The 22594-nt window shown below is 35.4% G+C and overlaps 3 protein-coding genes across 3 annotated transcripts; 2 read left to right on the top strand and 1 right to left on the bottom strand.

The window, feature by feature from the left end:
• Positions 1-706: 706 nt before the first annotated feature.
• LOC143581095 (putative histone H2A variant 3) lies at positions 707-2197 on the top strand. Its single transcript, XM_077063961.1, has 2 exons — positions 707-834; positions 1747-2197. The coding sequence occupies exons 1-2, from the start codon at positions 727-729 to the stop codon at positions 2041-2043; spliced, it is 405 nt and encodes a 134-aa protein (XP_076920076.1). The 5' UTR covers positions 707-726; the 3' UTR covers positions 2044-2197.
• A 349-nt stretch (positions 2198-2546) lies between these two features.
• LOC143581086 (uncharacterized) lies at positions 2547-6334 on the bottom strand. Its single transcript, XM_077063953.1, has 6 exons — positions 5599-6334; positions 4273-4917; positions 3668-3796; positions 3397-3600; positions 3113-3313; positions 2547-3000 (listed from the first exon to the last, which is right to left on the bottom strand). The coding sequence occupies exons 1-6, from the start codon at positions 5959-5961 to the stop codon at positions 2887-2889; spliced, it is 1656 nt and encodes a 551-aa protein (XP_076920068.1). The 5' UTR covers positions 5962-6334; the 3' UTR covers positions 2547-2886.
• Positions 6335-17887: 11553 nt separating this feature from the next.
• On the top strand, positions 17888-22281 carry LOC143583131 (plastidic ATP/ADP-transporter). The gene is made up of 5 exons (XM_077065528.1): positions 17888-18791; positions 19494-19748; positions 20246-20389; positions 21000-21347; positions 21924-22281. The coding sequence occupies exons 1-5, from the start codon at positions 18033-18035 to the stop codon at positions 22251-22253; spliced, it is 1836 nt and encodes a 611-aa protein (XP_076921643.1). The 5' UTR covers positions 17888-18032; the 3' UTR covers positions 22254-22281.
• The last annotated feature ends 313 nt before the right edge of the window (positions 22282-22594 follow it).

Genomic DNA, 22594 nt, shown 5'->3' with positions numbered 1-22594 from the left:
ATCGTGGTTCGTCTGGCTTTAGCCTCCAGCCCACATTCAGGTTGCAATTTGCAAACTATCAATGCAATACTGATCCATTGTGTCAACTAAGAATATATGTCCAGCAACTTTCTTTCGGTTTAGTAAATGTTATTTGACGATAACGAATAGTCCTTCAATGTTCATTGTGCTCTTTCGTAAGAAACCATCGGCATGAAGAAGTGACTTAACTTCTAATATGTTCTCAAAGTTGATGTTTAGAAAGGTACCATGTTATCTTGTTATTTATTTATTTATTTATTGTACTATTATTATTATTATTATTATTTCATAAACATTAATAAAAAATCTTAAAAGAAGTTTAGTCGTAAAGTTGGTCTAGTGGTAAGAGACATACCCTTTTTATGCGGAGACACGTGTTCGATTCTCACTTGAGCCAATTTGAGGGCATATGGGTGAAGGGACGAATGAAGGAATTAATCCCGAGTTAAAACTTGGCTGAGAGCGAGGAGTCTACATAGCCCCGAAAGAGCAAGTTAGCTATTGTTAAAGAAAAAGTAGGGAGCTGACTAATTGCGTGGGTCAACAATAATTATCATCGATAGAGTCCGGGCGGTCTTACGAGACCCCTATATATTCTGTTAAGATAAATATCTAACCTCCTCTCCTCTCCTCTCCTCTGCTGCTGCTGCAAAAATCAATCATCGTTATCCCTGACTGACTGCGATCAACCCTAATTCAGAGAAAATGTCTGGAAAAGGAGCTAAAGGTCTGATAATGGGGAAAACAACCCCCAACGCCAACACCAAAGACAAGAAGAAAGCCGTCACTCGATCTTCACGCGCCGGCCTTCAGGTTACCAAATCTTATTATTATTATTATTATTATTATTATTATTATTATTATATCCACTCTTTCTCTTTATGTTTATCCATCAATCAATCAACCCATGAATCCATTACTGTTACTGATCGCTAGATCTACTCCGATATATAAAACCCTTCATTATTATATTTTTGAAACAACAACACTCTGTTTTTTTAATAGACAATTTTCTGTCTGAATGCGAATACAATCCGTGAAGAATGATTTTCAAGATAAGTGTGTGAACTTCATCTTCAAGTTTTGTTATATTATTGCAAAATCTAAACTTTTGTTAACTTCTTAGAAACAGTCTGTTGTCAAATGTCATACAGTCCAACTTCTTTTACAATTTTTAAGATCAATTCAAGCTTTGTGTGTCACCATACAAGCTGATTTCATATGGCACTCATAGATCAATGAAGATCTTAAGAACAATGATGAAAGTTGTCTAATTTGACCAAGTATCTTTTGGATGCTATAGTTTTGGGTTAAGTGTTGAATAAAGTTAGTGGATATGGTTATTGGTACCGTAAATGGGTCAATTTCCATTGAAACGGGTCAAATAAGTTAAAACTTACCTTGAAACGAGTCACATTACATTGAAGCGGGTCAAATTCTGTTAGAAACAGGTCAAATAGGTTAGAAGTTACTTGTTGAAATGGGTCAAATGGGTTAGTAGTTAATTGTTGAAACGGCTCAAATGGGTTAAAAGAGGCCCGGGAGGTGTATATTTACTCATTACAGCCTCTTAAAACGTTTATATGTTAATGACATTACTTTTGTAACCGTAGCTCAAAAGGGTAGAATGTCTTTTGAACTTCAGAACCGTTGTGACCCATTTTAAAACGATTTTTTTCAACCCAAACTAAAACCTAATATTAATGATGCATTATATGCATGCAGTTTCCAGTGGGTCGAGTTCACCGTCTTCTGAAAACTAGAGTTTCTGCTAGTGGAAGAGTTGGAGCGACGGCTGCTGTGTACACAGCAGCTATCCTGGAATATCTAACAGCAGAAGTGCTAGAGTTAGCTGGCAATGCCAGCAAGGATTTGAAGGTGAAACGTATAACTCCACGTCATCTGCAGCTTGCTATTAGAGGAGACGAAGAACTTGACACTCTCATAAAAGGAACCATTGCTGGTGGTGGTGTTATCCCTCACATTCACAAGTCACTCATCAACAAGTCTTCTAAAGAGTAAAAGTGGTTATAGTTTATATTTTATACACCTGCTTTTTGGGTATTTACTAATTTTAAGACCTTAATGTGGTTCTATATGTATTCTTAAATGGCATATTTGTAAAAACTTTGAAGTTTGTGGTTCTTTTTATGTATGTGGAAGAGCACCATGAGTATTTTACTACTGTGATGTTTTTGTGCACACCAAGGATCATAAAACATAGTGGTCCAAAAACACACTGTTAACTACACAAATGAACAAGAACTAAGTTTTGTCCGTGTTCATTGGCTTAACTTTAATCAAGCAGAGGAGTGTGAACATGTAAGTAAACTATATTCTTGTTTGTGTAGAGTGAAGTTTTTGTTCGTGAATACGCCAACAATCATTAACAAAGAAATGATACACATACACAAACATGAACAAACCTTAACCATAATATGAATGAAAATAATCGAACATGACGAACGTAAATCAATGAACGTGACCATGTTTGTGCGCTCACGTATTTAAATAAATGAATATAAAATGTTTGCTAAATGTACATAAACGAAATTTCCTGCCAAGCAGTTCACAAGCTGCTTACTAAATGTCTAAATGTTCGGTTCATTGCAGCCCTAAACATGGAAACAACCCCCATAATATTCTGAAAATTAATGAAAAGTTGGCTTGAACCAAATGATCAACCTAACAATCTAAAAAGTAAAAAGTATGCATAATGTCGACTCCTCTCCAAACTCGCTTACAATAAATTAACAAACATATACATATATATATAGAGAGAGAGAGAGAGGGAGAGATGTGTGATTTCAGTTGAACCATACAATACAAACCCCACTACATAACTTCATTAGAAGAAGAAAAAAACTATTTATCTGTCTTACTTGATATTTTACTGATGAAGGGTAACATTGCTGCAAGCAACACCTTGGGGCACTCCTCATGTGGAAGATGACCACAACCTGATATCGCAACTAGTCTCTGCATAATTATACATTTGCAGGTCATCATCAAACAATATTTGAAAAGGCTGTATAAACATTAAAAAATTTCTTTTCAATCAAAGGAAATGACAGGGATCAAATATCCTCACAGAATTTACAAATTTAGATGCCATGGTTTGAACAGATTTAAGAGGAACCAAAGCATCCTCAGATCCTGCAATAACCATAACCGGGGTGTCTTCAACTGCTTTCACCAATGAGGATGCATTTTCTTCGGTGAGGACCGTATCAGATGATAATTTACCAATTTCATACAATGATGTATCCCATCCTTCAATGTATAGCGGGGCCTACATCATGCAATAGTAATATAGTGATAAGAAAATATGCTATAGTAATGATTAGCACAATCATATGTTTGTGCATCCATTACCTTGTAGAGGCTTAAAACATCGCTTGTTAGTTTTGTAGCATCATACCATGCTCTTCGGTTAACAACTTGACTAATTTCGGTCCTGAGTAAAGAATGAACCAAGTTTTTCTTCCCGAGAGATGTGCGCATGAGTATTCTGGCCAACCCGGGGAGAACTTCTCTTGATAAGCTTACTGTAAGCAATACCACCCCCTTTATTTTGACCTGAAAAAATAGTCTATTTTGACACATTGGTAACTTACAATAACCTGATTTGACAAATGTTATTTACATCGACAGAACTTGCTGATGACTGAACTCTTTGTGCAGCCTTTAACGCAAGAAGGCCGCCATCATCGTGACCAACAAGCACCACAGAAGAAAACCCGATTTCTTTACAGAAAGAAATCAGCATGTCAACCTAGAAATAATTTTTTCATCATTAAAAATTAAATACAAAAAAATAATGACAGAATCCATAATCAAATCAAGCATAATACTTGACTAATCCTAGCTAGTTTTGAAGCTGATATATTATAAACTATGATATGGTTATCTACTTTAAAACTGTAATTATGGATAAGAAACACTTACTAATTTAATTAAGGAATTATCATAAACCAAGCCTAAATTATAAGTACATAGACTCCTAAATCATTTAAATTCAACTCTGAGTTAATTACTCGGATAGTCCATGTGGTTTGCCTAAATTGCGGGTTTGGTTCTTAAGTTTGAGAAATTACATGTATGCTCCCCACCGTTTCCAAAACATAACACAGATAGTCCTTGGAATGGACGGGCGTTAGTTTTTCCAGATAAGTGCATGCGAAATGAAAGTTACTAAAATTTGTCAAGCATGTTATAACCTTGTTTTTGTAATCCTAACTAACGCTTTACCTGTGTATCAAGCATGTAAGGATTAGGTAGCTTATTTGCCTCCCAATCCTCCCGCCTCGGTCTAGAAGACAAACCCCAACCAGGCCGGTCAAACGCAGCAACAACATAATTCACCTGGCGAGACATCACTGCCATCACATGCCGCCAGGAGAACACTCCACCGCCAAAACCATGCACCAAAACCACCCCAAATTTCCCACTTGCATCCTTTTGTAACAGTTTACTTGAAACATTCCCGTTATTCCCTTCATCCACATTAAGAACCGACATTTCTTCATGGGAATCCGTCTCATCTAACAAGGGAGTATATAAAGAAGAATCTTCAAATTGAATACTATAATTCCTTCTAAGATGATGTTGGGTTTTTGGAACTGAAATTAAAGATTGATCATCGAGCAGATTTGTTGAAGATAAAGTTCTAGATGGTGGATTTGGTACGTTAAGTTTGTAATGGATTGTGAGATTATTCCAACTCATGAATAAACTGTCTAAGTCAGCTAGTAATCGGACTGGTAGTTCTCGGTTATTGTGACCTCCACGCGATGATTTTCGTTTGTTCTTCTTGTTACGTTTCCGTGACATGTCAGCATGAGTTGAAGATCGCGTAGCGTAACCGATTAAAGATAAAATTTTGCTCATAAAAGCCTGGAAAGTAGTAAGAAAATAATGTACAAAAAACAGTTATGATTGCATATTTGCATTCAACACATATTAAAGCCTATCCTAGAAAGTAGGCTTGTAAACGAACTAAACGTTCAGTGAACAGTTCTTGAGCTATTCAGTGAAAAGTTCGCTCAGTTAAATGAACAAACATGAACACGTGTCTCGTTTTCATTTATGTTCGTGAACATTCATCTAAATTTGTTCATGTTCGTTCTTTACGTTTTTTTGTTTACATTCGTTAATATATTCATTAAAAATTTTTGGCCCATAATATCTTAGAAGTAATAACATTTTAAGCCCGACACACTGTTATTCATGTTACTTTTAACTAGTTTGACTCAGTTATGTTAGTTTATCAATGTTCAGTTAGGTTCGTTCATTACGTTCGTGAACCATTTGTTTATGCTTTTAACGAATGAATATAAAAGAACACGAACATGTTCATTTTCTAATGAATGAACGAAAACAAACAAGAAAACTTCGTTCTTTTAATATTTCATTTTTAAAAATTTGTTCGGTTAAAGTTAAACAAACGAACTTGAACATGCTCCGTTCGTGTTCATTTGCAAGCCTAATCATAACCCGAATCGGCTTATTAATAAGTAAACGGGTCAAAACTGCGATCTCTCGAAATTAACTATTTTTCTATATTATTAAACTTACCGAACCCGGATCGACTCGATTAAACATAAGCTTTCTTCGTGCTCTACAACTTGTTCTATAAGCAATAACTGTATGTCCGAGAGCAAAAACCACAGATGACAAGAATAATATATTCATGCCCCGTGATTTCTTCAAATGAAGCCTTTGATTTGAAAGAGAAGATGAATTTTCAGCCTCAAATTGAGAATTTACAGTGAACACACACGCTTTAACTGATAAAACAAGTATTGAAATAATAGAGCATAATGTCACCGTTCCAAGATATTGCCCATCATATATCATATAAACAGCTGCAACCAATTTGAAAAAAGTTACAAAACTTGAAAAAGTTATCAAAAACAAGGCTAGAAATAATTTCCGCATATATAAAAGCAAATTCCGGCATTATAACATGTATCTAGATCAAATAGAAACTAATAACTATATTCAAAGCTGGAGCAGTTAGTTTCATTGATGAATGCTGAGTGGATTGTTGGTGTTAAAATTTACTTAACATAATTACATGAATCCTTAATGATCGAGAGATGATTCAAGAGCTCGCAGGCTCTTATTTGAACCGGTTGGACAAGGGTAAGCATGGCAGAAAAGGCCCAAACTTCAAACAAGCATAACTTGGGCAAGGACTGGAGTTACAGTCCCATAACCAATAGACGGAAAGGTCTCGACAAGCCTGATCATATGGAAAACAGCCATAGACAATTTGGGCCAACTCTCAGACCTAAACTCATTAATTTAAAGCCCTGATTTAGCCAATCGAGATTTTCTGCCAAATCTGTCAATCTTTAGTACTTTCCTTTTTTGTCCTATAACGCGTAAATTGATAAGATAAGCTAGGCGTCTATTTATCGTTTTACTTTCAAATTTTTATTAGTCAGTTTGTAACTACAAAATTTTGGCAAAAACCTGTCATATTTAAAAAAATCACATCTAAGCACCAACTCTGCAACATCTTAACAGTTCCTATATTAGAATGAAGTTCAAAATTGTGCAAAAACTACACAATTCAAAGCCAGATATAATCATCATCTATTAGGTTCGTGCTTGAGCATCGTAAATAATAAATCCTGGTTGCAGCCCGTGGACATAGATTACTCATTGTAATCAAGCCACATAACCGTTCTCGAGTTCTATCTTTTCTGCAGCCTATGCAGTCGATAATGCCGATGCATCACTGATATATCAGTGATATATCGTTTATCGATCTCTTGGTAAAATATTGGTCAGAATCTCGGTACCAATAATATCGGCGATATTGACTTATATATCACTGATATTCCAAATATCAGTGTTTAAAGTCTTAATTATCAATTTTTAGTGTTCAAAGTTATTGTTTTAAGTCGTAATCAGTTTCCATTTGCTTGATTGTTAGTGTTTTGCAAGTTGCAAAAGGTTAATTTGTTAATGGTAGGAGAATATACTGAACTATTACTGTTAAATTGCCTTATATATGAACTTTACATGATATTAAAATTACAAATATCCCACCACGATAACCAATATATCAAATATCACCCAATATTTTTCCACATTAGCTGCTTAGTCTGTAGCTGCAGCTAATTGTGTGTGTATGAAAACCGAGATCCTAACACTAACACCTATAGCAGCTAGAAATTCAAAACCGAGCATAAACGACACAAAATCAATGCACAATTCATATCCATATATCATCATCTATCATGTCCATGCACATGCACATGCATAATAAATAATCAAACACAAACACAATGCATGCAGATAAACAGTTAACCTAATCACATACACGTGATAATAACAGATCTGATGGCCGAAACGAGAGGAACATCCGTCAACGAGCTTCTGAAATCGTACCGATGCAAATGCTCATTTAAACTATAGCACCAAACGCACACGAAGCTCGATATTAAATAACACGGAACCAGTACATCACCAATTGCAACCAGAATCGGAAGCCATAGGATTAATAACGATGCCACCATTACTATAAGGAAATGAATCGTCCGTACGAATCGACGTATCTTCTCGAACAATCCGCCCTTGCCGGTAGCCATTGTTGTATGAATTGATTGAATGTGGCGAACCGGCCATGTAATGATCGCCGGTGGATGAATTGGACGGACCGGACGTCACCTGTTTTCTCGTTGTACCGTTGGCGATATTAATTGGACAAAGGTTTGTGTTTGAAATGGAGGTGACGGAGTATGGGATATTTGGATGGAGGGGTGGTTATGTAAATATGAAAAGGTTGAAGGGTTGAAGTGTAATTTTGTTTTAGATATTTTTTTTAAGGGAAATAGAGTTGAAAATGGTTTTGGGCAGGTGAACTCGAATAAGGTTACATGTATTCATGAATTGATACCAACTATGAATACCCCTAAATGCAATTGTTAATTCGATTGTATCTAGGTGTCATTTGAAACAGGATGAAAGAAAACTAGTGGATGAAACTTTATCAAGCAAGTAGTTGGATGCTTGACTGATGCGCATCACCACTACTAAACCTGATATCCGATGTTTGGTAAGTTTTAAGTATTCATTGCGATTTGTATATAGGAACCTAAATACTGATTAACACGACCTAGAAAACCTTAAACTGATTAACCCACTTATGTGGTAATGTGATACATATATGGTCAATCTACTCATTACAATGTTACTAATTTATTGGTAAAACTTTAAACGTTTAATAGCTATACGAGCAAACTTGTAAAACTAGAAGACGATTAAGTATTAACTTCCCTTGTTCTCTCCAAATTCCACCACATCAAAATTATCGTTTTTGGTTGTTGTTGAGATCACATCCTATCCGTCCATTTTCTCCTCCTTGTATCTGATAAAACCCACCAACCACGATAACCCTAGACCCCACCTAAATAATTCTTGTAGTAGGTCCACCAACCCAATACCACATTCTCCCTCCATAAATCAACACTCCGCCTGCAATCCACAATATCCAAAATAGTAAACCGTTACAACCACCATACAACCGTCATGCCGGACCTCCCACCGTTACCACCGCCTCCTCCATTCTTCTGTTCTACAAATCACAAGGCGTCCGTAACTCCAAATCCTACTTCCAAACACCCAACGGCAAAATCTTCACACGGTCATGCCTTCCAGTTGACCAAACTCAACCGGTCAAAGCCTTCGTGTTCATGACTCACGGCTAAGCTCTTCGTGAAAATATCAGCCACCTGAAGATTGGTAGAGACAAACTTCGTGTATAAGCGCCCGGATGAAACTAGCTCGCGAACAAAGTGATAATCTATGTCAATGTGTTTAGCTTGCTTATGTGACACGAGATTTTGACTCAAGAAGATGGCACTTTTGTTGTCACATAGTAGTGTGGGTCGATCGAGAGGTAATGCATGAAGTTCTCGAAGGAGATGTGTGATCCATATGATCTCTGCTGCGGTATTTGCCATAGCTCGATATTCCGATTCGCAACTAGATCTGGATACAGTTGGTTGTTTCTTGGCACTCCAAGATACGAGGTTTCCCCCGAGATAGATAGAATACCCATATGTCGACCTACGCGTTTCAATGCACCGAGCCCAATCAGCATCATAGTAACCAACCAAGGTGGTGGTAATAGGTCTGCTAAACGTTAAACCAAAGGAAACAGTTCCTTTAACATACCGTAAGATGCGCTTAACAGATTGAAAATGAGAAGTAGTTGGTGACTGTAGGTGTTGACTTGCTTGATTTACGGCATAAGACAGGTCCAGTCGAGTGATGGTAAGGTATTGTAGAGCACCGACTAAGGACCGGTATAATGTGGGATCATGAAATGGCACACCATCGGAGACAAAAGTGTCGGTGGTGGCAAGAGGAGTAACCACCGGTTTGGCGTCTAAGAGACCTGCACGAGACAAGATGTCATGAGCATATTTTGCTTGACTTAGGAATAATCCTGATTTCATGTGCGTAACCTCAAGACCCAAGAAGTAGCCCAAGGTTCCCAAATCTTTAATAGCAAATTCCTTATGAAGTTGAGAAATAAATGCCCGTATAAACAAGTGATCATTTCCGGTTAAAATGATGTCGTCAACATACACAAGAAGGTAAAGAAGTATGTTATCGCGCTTGAAGACGAAGAGCGATGTGTCGGCTTGGCTACAAGAAAAACCATGAGTAGTAAGAAACGTGCTAAGTCGTTGAAACCAAGCTCGCGGAGCTTGTTTAAGACCATAGAGAGCCTTTTGTAAATGACACACGTGATTGGGGTATTTTGGATCGAAGAAGCCGGGCGGTTGTTCCATGTATACGGTCTCGGTAAGATTGCCATTTAGAAAGGCATTTTTGACATCCAATTGATGTAGGGGCCATCCATAGATGGTGGCAAGAGCAAGGACAACCCGAACCGTAGATGCTTTAACAACCGGACTAAAGGTGTGAAAGTAATCGAGTCCCGGTATTTGCGTAAAACCTTAAGCCACTAGGCGAGCTTTGTATCGATCAATGGAGCCATCAGCTTTGTATTTTGTTCGGTATATCCACTTTGAGCCGACAACATTTGAATCAACCGGACGAGGCACGAGTTTCCAAGTGTTGTTGTTTTGTAAAGCAAGCATTTCCTCTTGCATGGCAGTTACCCATTTCGCATGTTTGGCTGCAGATTTGTAGCCTTTAGGATCATGTGCTACAAAGAGAGCATGATGGATACTATTAGTGAGGAATGAAAGATTGGCAAAGTGTTTGGGTTTATAAATGCCAGATTTTGATCTAGTGTGCATATGATGACTAGAGGTAATGGTTGTTTGATTTGTTGGTGGAGGTTGTTGGGCTGAGGTATTTGTGGTAGTAGCTGGTGTTGGATCTGGTGGTTAGAAGTCACAGTTTGGAGTGTGTCAATGGTGGGTGAATGTTGTTGGTTGAGAGTGGAAGTTGGTTGTGCTTGCAATGGAATGGTAGTAGGTGTTTGTTGTTGGGTCGGCAAAGGGGTAAAGGTATGTTGGGTTGGGTTTGTTGTAGTGGGTGTTTGACATAAGATACAAGAGTTTGTGCCTTGTGTTTGGGATACCGAGGTTGTACATTTTTGTGGTGGATTTTTGGTGGGTAAGATAAGTGATGGGGATGACATGGATTCATCAAAATTGGAGAAAACCAATTTTGCTTCATCCACTGGTGTAACATTTCCACTAAAAGGGAACACGTCTTCATCAAATTGCGCGTGACGTGTAACATATATGCGAGAGGTTATTGGATCCAAGCACCGATACCCTTTATATTTTGGACTATAGCCAATAAAAATACACGAAGCGCTTTTAGGAGAAAGCTTGTGTTTGGCATAGTCACGTAAATAAGGGAAGACCCGACATCCGAAAATTCGGAAATTTTTATAATTTGGTTTTTGTCCATAAAGAACTTCAAATGGAGACTTGTAATCAAGTAGAGAGGTGGGTAGCTGGTTTATAATAAAAGTTGCTGAGGTAAAGGCATCGATCCATAAGTTTGCCGGAGCATGAGAGTTGAACAACATAGCGAGCCCTGTTTCGATTATGTGTCGATGTTTTCTTTCGGCCCGCCCATTTTGTGGGGGTGTATGGGGACACGAAAGTCGATGATGGATGCCTTCTTGTTGAAATAGTTGTTGAACACGATTGTTGGTGAATTCGGTACCACCGTCACTTTGAAAAATCTTTATATTGCAAGCAAACTGATTTTTCACAAATGGTAAGAAAACCATCAATGCATCATAAAATTCAGACTTTGATTTTAGCGGGTAGAACCACGTAAATCTAGAATAGTCGTCAACAAATATAGCATAGTACAAATAACCATCGGTAGATATAACAGGTGCCGGTCCCGATCACAATGAATTAAATCTAAAACATGCAATGAACGTTTGGGATTTAAGTCAAAAGATAAACGATGTGACTTAGAAAATTTACATGACGAACAAAGTCCCGGTTTGGGTAACAAGGAAGTAAGACATAAATGACTGGTTTTATGTAATTTTGAAATAACATCAAACGAAACGTGACCAAGTCTGCTATGCCATCTTTCAAATTATGCTTTAAGATGATGTGATGAGATAGAAGCTACAAATGCTCCTTGTCCCTCCCGAAGAATATAGAAACCATTTTCACAAGTTCCCCGCGCTAGCACCTCCTTCGTTTTTCGATCCTGAATATTAAAATAATCATTAGACAATAGGACATCAACAGGGGAGTCATTGATGAGTCTATTGATGAATAGTAGACTTTTGGTAAGGCGGGGAACAACGAGAACATTATGTAAAGGAAGGGTGTTATTTATGACAGCGTTACCAACTTTAGAGACAGGAAGGGATTGTCCATTTCCAAAGGTTACAGAAACATTACCCGGATTTGTGTATGGTGGACGAATATCATGTGGATTTGGTGTCATGTGGGCGGTTGCACCGGAATCGACAGTCCAATCCGGATAGTTTCCATTGACGTGACATTGAGCCTGAAAGGCTTGAGCAAGGTGTGCATCTAGAGGAGGAGCACGTTGAGCAAATGTTGGTAAGGTTGAACAAGAAGAAGCAGAATGACCTTCTTTTTGGCAGAGTTGACAGGTGATTGTTTGACGACCACGACCTCGGCCACGACCACGACCCATGGAAAAATTTTGTGACCTTCCCTTATTTGAGGAAGCAGCCCCACGAGAATTTTTAGAGAAACCCGTGTGTCGGTACGGATGAGCGACAAAAGCTGCTTGTGGAGATGAAGAATTATGAATGGATTGCATGAAGAGTTCGTGACTCTCTGCCTTGGACAATAAATCACGAAAGTTTAGTGGTATAGGAAGGGCACGATGAGTAATAGAGAACATCTCAAAGGCCGATCCGAGACCGCATAGAAACCAATGACATTTGTCATGGTCTTTGACGGGATGGCTAATGGCGGCAAGTTGCTCGCAAATAAGCTTAAATTTTCGGCCATATTCTGACACTGTAGACGAACCCTTTTGCATTTGACGGAGGGTATCGCGTAGAATGTGCATATGTTCTAACAAGTTATAGTTGTAGGCAGCTTCAAGGGCTTGCCAGACCTGTTGAGCGAAAGTAAGCCCGAGGACTTCAGTCATGGCCTCTTCAAAGAGAGTGGACTGTATTAATAGCAAAGCTTTTTGGTCAGACTCTTTCCATGTTAAAAAGCAGGGTTGGGTGTTTGGTAGTAATAGTTGCAGGTGGAGGAGGAAGGGTTCCATCAAGGTAACCAGTGAGATTTTGAAAGGATAGATTTTGATTTTTCCAAGGAAGGTAGTTTGTGGATGTGAGTTTCATAGAGAGTAGATGAAGGAGAGTGTGAAGAGGCACTGCCGGAATAGTTTGAATTTATGATCTCAATGAATAACTTACAAACATAAATAGCCAGAGATCTCCTATAACTTAGGAGATTATTTAACAACCTAAATTAACATATTTGACTAACCATATATACAATATAATTACGTAAATCATGGGATACTATTAGATACGCTGTGTTCGCTGCGGATCTTATTGGTCACGGACGATCTGATGGACTCCACGGGTACATCGGTGATATGGATAACGCTGCTGCCACGTCACTTTCGTATTTTCTGACCGTTCGCCGGAGTGAAAGGTACGGTAAACTTCCGGCGTTTATGTTTGGGGAGTCAATGGGAGGTATGCTCACTATGCTTATGTACCTCCAATCAGAGAATCACACGTGGACGGTATTGATATTTTCTGCGCCTCTTTTTGTCACGCCGGAAAAGATGACACCATCAAAGGTAACACTTAATAAATGGTTAACACATTACATAATTTTATTTAGGGATTGTGTGTGCACAGTTGGGTTCGGTTCGGTTCGGTTCATTTATTAGTCTACTACCCTTAATTGAAAACTGACGTCAATACCGGTTTATTTGGTTAGTTTGTCGAGTTTCGGTTCGATTCGTTTAATAATTGAAACTGAACTTGGGCTAATATTTTTGCTTTGAAATACATGATATTGAGATATAAAACATGAAAAAGATGAAATTGAGTTATAAAAGCTATAATTGTACGAAAATATGAATGACTTAGTTTGGTTCGTTTGATTTCGGTTAACCAAGGGTTAATATATATATATATATATAACTGATTTTCGGTTGATTCGGTTTTTAGTTAATTGTTTTTGGTTAATTTGGTTCTCAACTAATTTTCGGTTACTCAGCTTTTAGTTAATCGATTTTTGGTTAATTTGATTCTCTATTAATTTTGGTTTGGTTTATGTTGGGAAGATTTAGAATCTCGAGGAGGATATTCATGAGATACTTTGATTATAGATCGTGGATGATGCTCCACCATCCGACACCATACCATATCTTTCTCGTTATCCAATCATTTTGTGTCAAAATATCACTACTTTTTTAATATTATTTAAAAATATCCATAGTGTAAAAAACATGTCATATAGTTGTGTAGTGTAATTTATCATATGTAATATGCCATGTTTAATCAAAGTTGTATTATACAATTTTAATACAATATAGCTACATATTATTGTTACATACTTATAAAAATTTTGGTTATATTTAAGCCATGTCAAAAGTTACATTCTTAAAGCCTAGCAAGTTTAAACAATGAAACAAACTAACAATTTAGCAGAGGGTTTGATTTAAAAACCGTCAAAAACTTAAACAACATAAATTAATAAATAGCATAGTTACCCTTACATTTTCTTTAATATTCTTTTAACTTTTAATAACAAAATGAAACTTTAATTGTTCTTTAATTCATATTTTACTAGAATTAAAATGACAAGTTAATAAAATATACTACCATATGTTTAGGTGAATTATTGGACCATCTGTGATTGTCATACTAGAGCCACTACATAAAACAACTAATAAAAATGCGCATCCATAATTTATCAAATTTACCTTCATATTATAAAATGATAAATAGATAAATAACATAAACCACTTTGATGACTTTCGCATCATAAAGTTTTACATTTCTAAATTTACATTTTAGTTTTAAGTTTTCTTTTTAAACGGTTGTCTATATTACTGACGGATCACTAACCCACCCGATCATATTTATTTCACTCTCATGAGAAAAACACCGCATGTGACCATTGACTATGCGAATAAAACCTCACGACCCAACCCATGACCCGTTATTTTTTGTATCACATGTGAGAATATGAGACTTGAACCTAATAACTCTTTTTCCCCCTTTTAAATCGAAGTATATTGTTGTCTCATCTCAATCTTAAGCTAAAAATCATTAGCATATGTCAGTTTAAGTATGTAATTTAGTTTGGATGATTTATGCAAATATTATTTCACACCATGCTTCTACATATAAACACATAAAAGCATTTATGAGAAAGGGCAACTTTTATAAATATCTTGTTGTACAAATATGCCATTTCACGTGCACTTTTTGGAAATATTAAAACATTTATTTGGTCAATATATCACACTCTTTAATTTCATTGTTTCATCTAGGCGTACTTTGTTGATATTAGAAACGAAAAAACTATTTGAAATCCTACCTACCATTATAATATTATTAGTTTCACTGACGAAGCTTGGACATATACGTCGAGGGGGCCGGACTCAATATATATAAAAAAAATTCATAAACTAGAGGGGATGGGCTCAAAATTTTGGTCGGAAACAGGTAAATTTACACTATGTATAAAAATTTTGGTCGAAAAAGGATAATTTACACTACCGAGCAAAAAAAAAACAGAAGGTTGGGCTTAAAATTTCGTTCGGAAACATTTAAATTTACACTTTGTGTACAATTTTCGGTCGAAAAAGGATAAATTTACACTGCCGAGCAAAAAAACGGAGGGGTCGGGCTCAAAATTTCGGTCGAAAACAGGTAAATTTACACTACGTATACAAATTTTCGGTTGAAAAATGATTAATTTACACTACCAAGTGAAAAACGGAGGGGACCGGACTCAAAATTTCGGTCAGAAACAGGTGAAATTATACTATATATAAAAATTTTCCATTATAAAAGAAGAAACTTACACTACCAAACGGAAAAACGGAGGGGGCCAGGGGTGGCCAAGTAGCCTACGCCCCTGATTAGTTTATGTTGAAGAAAAATATTCAACTAAAATAGTATGAGTGAGTCGCTGCTCTACAAAAATTCTAATATTTAAATAATTTGTCATACATTAGATGTGTTATGTAAGTTACCAAGTTGCTTTTAAAACCATATGCAAGTAACAAATTTATTTGAGATTTAATTGAATTTTAATTTGAAAGCAGTCACTGTTTTAGCACTATAACAATACTAGAGATGGCAATAAAAGTGGGTTGGGTTGGATTTGGGTGATGGGTCAGGATGGGTATGGGTCAGAATGAATATAAGATTAGGATGGATTTTTAAAATAGAGGGTTAGGATGGATATGAGTCAGGATGGGTAATACTAACCCATCTTGACCCAAATGAAGGTTGACATATAAAGGGTTTTAAAAACCTCTCAAAAAATATTCAAAAAAACTAATAAAAAAATAATAACTCAAAATATAAATAAAAAACGCAAAATGTTAAATAACTAAAATGTTTTCACCATCATCCTCGTTCATAAAAAAAAAACTTTTTATACCGGTTCAGAGTCGAGTTTTTCGCGGGGTTTTTTTCGGTTCGGTTTTGTTTTTTTTCATTTCGGTCGGTTTCGGTATCTGCTCGGTTTCGATTTCTCGGTTTTCTCGGTTTCAGTGTTGTTTTGTTTTAGTCAGTTTTTTCGGTTTCATTTCGTTTTTTTGTTTTGTTTCGTTTCGTTTCGATTCATTTGTTTTATTTTGGTCGGCTACGTTTCAGTTTTTTTGTTTCGCTTTGGTAAGCTTTTTGATTGCATTTCGCTTTTTTTGTTTCGTTTTGGTCAGTTTTTCGGTTTCATATCGGTTTTTTTGTATCGTTTTTGTCGTTTTTCTATCCCGGTTTAGTTTCGTTTCAGTTTTTTTGTTTCGTTTGGTCGGTTCGGTGTTTTTGATTCGTTTTGGTCCGATTTTTAAACTGCATTTAGTTTTTTTATGTTTCCTTTTGGTCAGTTTTTCAGTTTCAATTCGGTTTTTTTGTTTCGTTTCGGTCGTTTTTCTATTTCGGTTTAGTTTTGTTTCGGTTTTTTTGTTTCGCTTTGGTCGGTTCAGTGTTTTTGTTTTGTTTTGGTCAGGTTTCAATTGCATTTCGCATTTTTTTGTTTCGTTTTGGTCGTTTTCCTATTTCGGTTCAGTTTCGTTTTGTTTTTTTTGTTTTGTTTTGATCGATTCGGTGTTTTTGTTTCGTTTTGGTCGGTTCGGTGTTTTTGTTTTGGTCCGCTTTTCAGTTGCATTTCGTTTTTTTTTGTTTCGTTTTGGTCAACTTTTCGGTTTAATTTTGCTTTTTTTTTGTTTCGTTTTGGTCGTTTTTCTATTTTGATTTAGTTTTGTTTCGGTTTGGTCGATTCGGTGTTTTTGTTTAGTTTTGGTTAGCGTTTCGGTTGCATTTCGCTTTTTTTGTTTCGTTTTGGTCAGTTTATCAGTTTCATTCCCGCTTTTTTTTGTTTCGTTTTAGTCGGTTCGGGGTTTTTGTTTCGTTTTGATTGTTTTTTGGGTTTCGGATGAGTTTTGTTTCGCACGTGATAGGTTGGGTATTTTGAATTAGATAAATTTTGGATAACTTGGATATTTTGTTTTGACCCATCTTAACCTATAAATGAAACTCACTTGTATATTTCCAACCTATCCTGACCCACTTGAAGAATTTTTTTGATCCATTATAACCCATTTTACTTTTAAAGTTTATCCATCTTAAGCCAAAACAATCCATTTGGGTTGGGTTTGCCACCCTTAAACAATACTAAGTTGTTAGATAATATGTTTATTTATTTAAATTGTGACAATGTTGTAGTAAGTGATAGTAGCTAGTGTGACGAAGAAACAAAAACTAGCGATTAATCAGAGGCTTCTTGAGATCCTTACACTTATGAAATAGTGAGACTATATAAATTGTGTTTTTGAGTTAATTTATTAATGAAAAAGAAATGAAATGGATTGAAAGAAAAAAAAATTAAAGAAAAGGTAAAAAGGGTAAGAAAGTGAAAGAAATTTTATTTATTTATTTATTTATTTTCTTTTATTTAGTTGAACGCGAAAATATGGCATGAGTTCAAACATTGTGTTTGTTGCTAAAAATATTTTTTGGATAATATTAATGAATATAAAATGTAAAAAGGTAAAATATTAAATGTGTAACTGAAAAAGTCATCTCGAAACCCGAATTACCGATTTAATTAATTACCGATTACACAAAACTCTGACCAACAAATCCTGATTTCCAAATTCCAATTCCATATTTGTCTTCTTTCTTCATCAAGGTTTTAGCTTTTTTTATACATAAAACCCTTTATACATCTACCCAATTTGCACACGCCTTCACATTATCATCTTCCTTCACATCTCTCTCATCTCAATTTCTTATCTTTTCAGTTTCTTGATTTCAAGAAACTGAAACAGAGAGTTGTGATAATAAAATGGAAGGTGTCATTCAAACCAAAGGCCTCTTATCTCTCCCATCAAACCCACAAGCCAGAATCTTTTTCAACAAATTCCCACAGCAATCTTTAAAACAAAGACTCAATCTTTCACAAACCCCATTAAAACCCAAATCCCCAAATGGGTTTTCTTTAACTCTTGATGGGTCTAAAAAAATTCAACTTTTTAGTGTCAAAAATCATAAAAATCCAAACTTTTCTCTTGTTTGTAACGCCGCCGCCGCCGGCGCCGCCGGTGAATTGGAGGCTGACCCACCAAAGGTTTTGGGGATTGATGTCTTGACATTGAAAAAGATTGTACCTTTAGGGTTAATGTTTTTTTGTATTCTTTTTAATTACACAATATTAAGGGATACAAAGGATGTGTTGGTGGTGACAGCTAAAGGGTCAAGTGCTGAAATTATACCTTTTTTGAAAACTTGGGTTAATTTGCCAATGGCAATTGGGTTCATGGTTTTGTATACAAAATTGGCTAATGTGTTGTCGAAAAAGGCTCTTTTTTATACGGTAATTCTTCCGTTTATTGCATTTTTCGGGGCTTTCGGGTTTGTTTTGTATCCGCTTAGCGGTTATGTTCATCCAACTGCACTTGCTGATAAGCTTCTTGCTGTTCTGGGACCTCGGTTTCTTGGACCGCTTGCGATTATGAGAATTTGGAGTTTTTGTTTGTTTTATGTGATGGCTGAGCTTTGGGGAAGTGTGGTGGTTTCGGTTTTGTTTTGGGGATTTGCTAATCAGGTATAATGGTTTATTCTGTTATAAGTTTATGTTGATTGTTATTGAATTGGGATTTTGAGATAAGATTTGTTTTTGTTGTGGATGAGTGTGAGTTTGACTGAATTTACTGTTTTCAGATGAAACATTTGCTGCCTTTTGAGGTTATAATCAAATTTTAGCTAAAAGTTTGTTTTTTTACTTGTAGATAAAATGGGCTTGGATTGTGAATTTGATTGTGTTTAATGTTTTTAGACCATAAAGTTGTTGCTTTTGATATAATAATTAGAATTTAGATAAGAATTTGTGTTTTTTTCTCTTTATGGTAGACCGTAAATTTGATGTTTTGGGTTGTGAATTTGATTGAATTAAGTGTTTTCAGACCATAAAAAAGCTGTTATTAAGATTATATTAAATTTTAGGTAAGGATTTGTTTTCTTGCATACCATAAATTTGGTATTTCGGGTTGTTAATTTGATTTTTTTGAGAATATAAATGGATAGCAAGAAATGGGTGTCTTTTGTTCATATTCAACAATTGGATATTTAGATTTACTTAAAATGTTTTTATAGCATGTGTCATTTACATACATGTATATAAACAAGTGCATACACACATATATAATATATATATAGAAATGTATATCTCTTCATGTATGTATATTCAAATTTATTTACACGTATGTATAGTTTTTAAAAATTTGACCTTTGTAAATTTTTGGTGCAGATAACAACTATTGAAGAAGCCAAAAAGTTTTATCCTTTATTTGGGCTTGGGGCAAATGTTGCGTTAATTTTCTCGGGCCGCACAGTGAAGTACTTCTCGAATATGAGGAAACATTTGGGCCCAGGAGTCGATGGATGGGCCATCTCTTTAAAATATATGATGAGTATTGTGGTGGTAATGGGCCTGGCAATTTGCGGGCTTTATTGGTGGGTCAATACATATGTTCCTCTTCCTACCCGTAGCAAGAAGAAGAAGGTAAAATCACAATTTTGTTTTATTAATTTTTCTGGTCTAATAATTAATGTGGTGTTTGTATTTGCGTTTTGGAACTAATTCTTTGATTATAAAACAGATTTTTGCTTTTAATTTCTCTCATTGTTTAGGGGTCAAACACTTTGTTTTGAACAAACAAAAGTTAAAAAAAATTTCACTCATTTATCATTTCTTGTAACATAATTTGAGACAACCATGTTTATATTTTCGGGAAAAAATGTCACCTTTTGTCATTTTATATATTCATGTGACTTTATTTTTGCATATTTAAATCCTTGGACTCTTAAACCTTCACAAAAATTTATTTTTATAAAGTTTACGGATTTAATCACGCAACAAGGACTCTATAGTTTAAAATGAAAGTTTTTTTTGGTACAATTTATGATTTGGTTGTTATTATATGATTTTGTTAAGTTTTTGTACTTATCAGTTGTTTATTTAATTTTTTTTAGTAACGTTGTGTATTTTTGTTGTTGCAGGAGAAACCGAACATGACCACAATGGAAAGTTTGAAATTCTTGGCATCATCACCATACATTAGAGATTTAGCCACTTTGGTTGTTGCATATGGAATTAGTATTAATCTTGTTGAGGTTACATGGAAATCAAAGCTCAAGGCGCAGGTAAAAGTTAAAATTCATATTAATCTTTGAAAAATGATAAAATGAAGTATTTATCGATTACACTCTTTCTGAAAAGATCAATGGTAAGGGTGTAACCAGATAATTAGTAAATTACAACAGTCCATTTTTGAAAGTTGACAATATATTGCGACTTGTTAATTTGATCAACACTTGAATGTTTTTATGGACAAATGTATTTACATTTATATGAACAGTTAGTGAGTCAAATGTGGCTATAAATTTATATATATTTCGATAGTAATCTAATTATTTTTTAATAAAATCGTGCAGGAGGTTTGGTTTATTTAATATGCACATCGTGCGACTTTCATTCTGTTTCTTGTTTAGCTATTATTATTAAATCTCAAACGTTTCAAATTAAAAGAAGTTAACTAAAAAATGTAACGGGTCAAATGGCTTTACCAGCACACTTGGCTTGAAAATTATCATAGATTCATAGTTTCATACATGTACACCTAGATCACTTTTAAAAAGAATATCGAATATAATTATAATAATAGAGTTAATCATATCTAAAACATTAAATATAGTTTCTGATGCATATATGTGTATATAAACTAATTTATATTATTATCTTTTTTTGGTACAGTTTCCTAGCCCGAACGAATATTCTTCATTTATGGGCGACTTTTCAACCGCAACCGGAATAGCAACGTTTACAATGATGTTATTAAGTCAATGGATATTCAACAAGTACGGTTGGGGGGTAGCTGCAAAAATCACACCAACGGTCCTACTTTTGACCGGGGTCGGGTTCTTTTCTTTGATCTTGTTTGGCGACCCTCTTGCACCGGGTCTTATGAAGTTCGGAATAACCCCACTTTTAGCAGCGGTTTATGTCGGTGCCATGCAAAACATATTTAGCAAAAGTGCAAAATATAGTTTGTTTGATCCTTGCAAAGAAATGGCATATATTCCTTTGGATGAAGACACCAAGGTTAGGCTTCTTGTTTGTCTTGTTTATATATATGATGATGTGTAGTTCATGCTTAGTAGTGAACCTAAATGAGCCTATTATATGTATAGTTTTATTTAATGTATTAAATATATATGTTTATAATTGTTAGTTATTATTATATACGAAATTAAAGAACATTAACTAAATAATATGTAAAAAATAGTTATTATAAACGTATGTAAATTAATTAGTAAATAACAAACAAGCCGAGAGCTTGAAAAACTACTTAGGAGTCGAGTTCGAGCTTGGTTTGCCCGTCTAGTCTCATTTACACTCTTAATACTATTCATCAAGTTTTAAAAGTTATAATTTTTACCTTTTTTTAAAGATATGCTTTATAAAGAGGTTATATTTATAAATATATAAAAAGTAGAATTATACATGTTTATAAATTAATTAATAAATAATAAACAAGCTGAGCTTGATAAACTTTGCTTTAGAAGTAGAGCTTGAAACGAGCCGAGTTCGAGCTCAAGCTCGGCCTCAGCTTATTTACACCCTTATTATTTATCAAGTTGCAAAGTTAACTTTTAACACTCTTTTTAAAAATATCAGGTTAAAGGTAAGGCGGCAATAGATGTCGTGTGCAACCCGTTGGGTAAATCGGGTGGAGCTTTGATTCAACAATTCATGATCTTAACGTTCGGGTCGCTTGCAAACTCAACACCGTACCTTGGTGGGGTTCTGCTAGTCATAGTGATGGCATGGTTAGGTGCTGCCAGCTCATTGGACAAACAATTCACCGCCTTGAGGCAGGAGGAAGAGCTCGAGAAGGAGATGGAACGAGCAGCGGTCAAAATCCCGATTGTTTCTACAAACGGGTCACTCGAGAGTGACTCAAACACCACCAGTTCAACTGAAACATCGTCTCCTCGAAATGCATGATTTGAGGTTTGTGGGCCGGGCTCGAGAAAAAAGACTTGTGGGGGGGGGGTAGGGTCATTGAGATAGTTAAAGATTGAAAATTTGGGATGTTTCTTTAGATTTTATTTTTTTTTGTTGTTTTGAGTAAAAGGAATAAGAGCAGCAAAGGCAGGAATGTTGGTGACTTTTAAGTTTTTATAAACAGCATATTTAATTATTTCTGTTAATTTAATTTAGTTTATTGGCTTCATTATTATTTTTATATAATAAAATGAAGAAAAATGTTATGACAAAGTTGGATGATGATTTAAGGCTATACGTTTAAATATGACACAATTTTCAAAATTTGAAATAAAACACAA

Source organism: Bidens hawaiensis, unplaced genomic scaffold (assembly GCF_021521415.1).
Source record: "Bidens hawaiensis isolate Kalapana, Puna unplaced genomic scaffold, B.hawaiensis_p1.1 tig00001511_1, whole genome shotgun sequence".
NCBI classification, from domain to species: domain Eukaryota; kingdom Viridiplantae; phylum Streptophyta; class Magnoliopsida; order Asterales; family Asteraceae; genus Bidens; species Bidens hawaiensis.
Note: the sequence above shows the minus strand (reverse complement) of the source record. Positions and strands in the feature narration are given on the sequence as shown.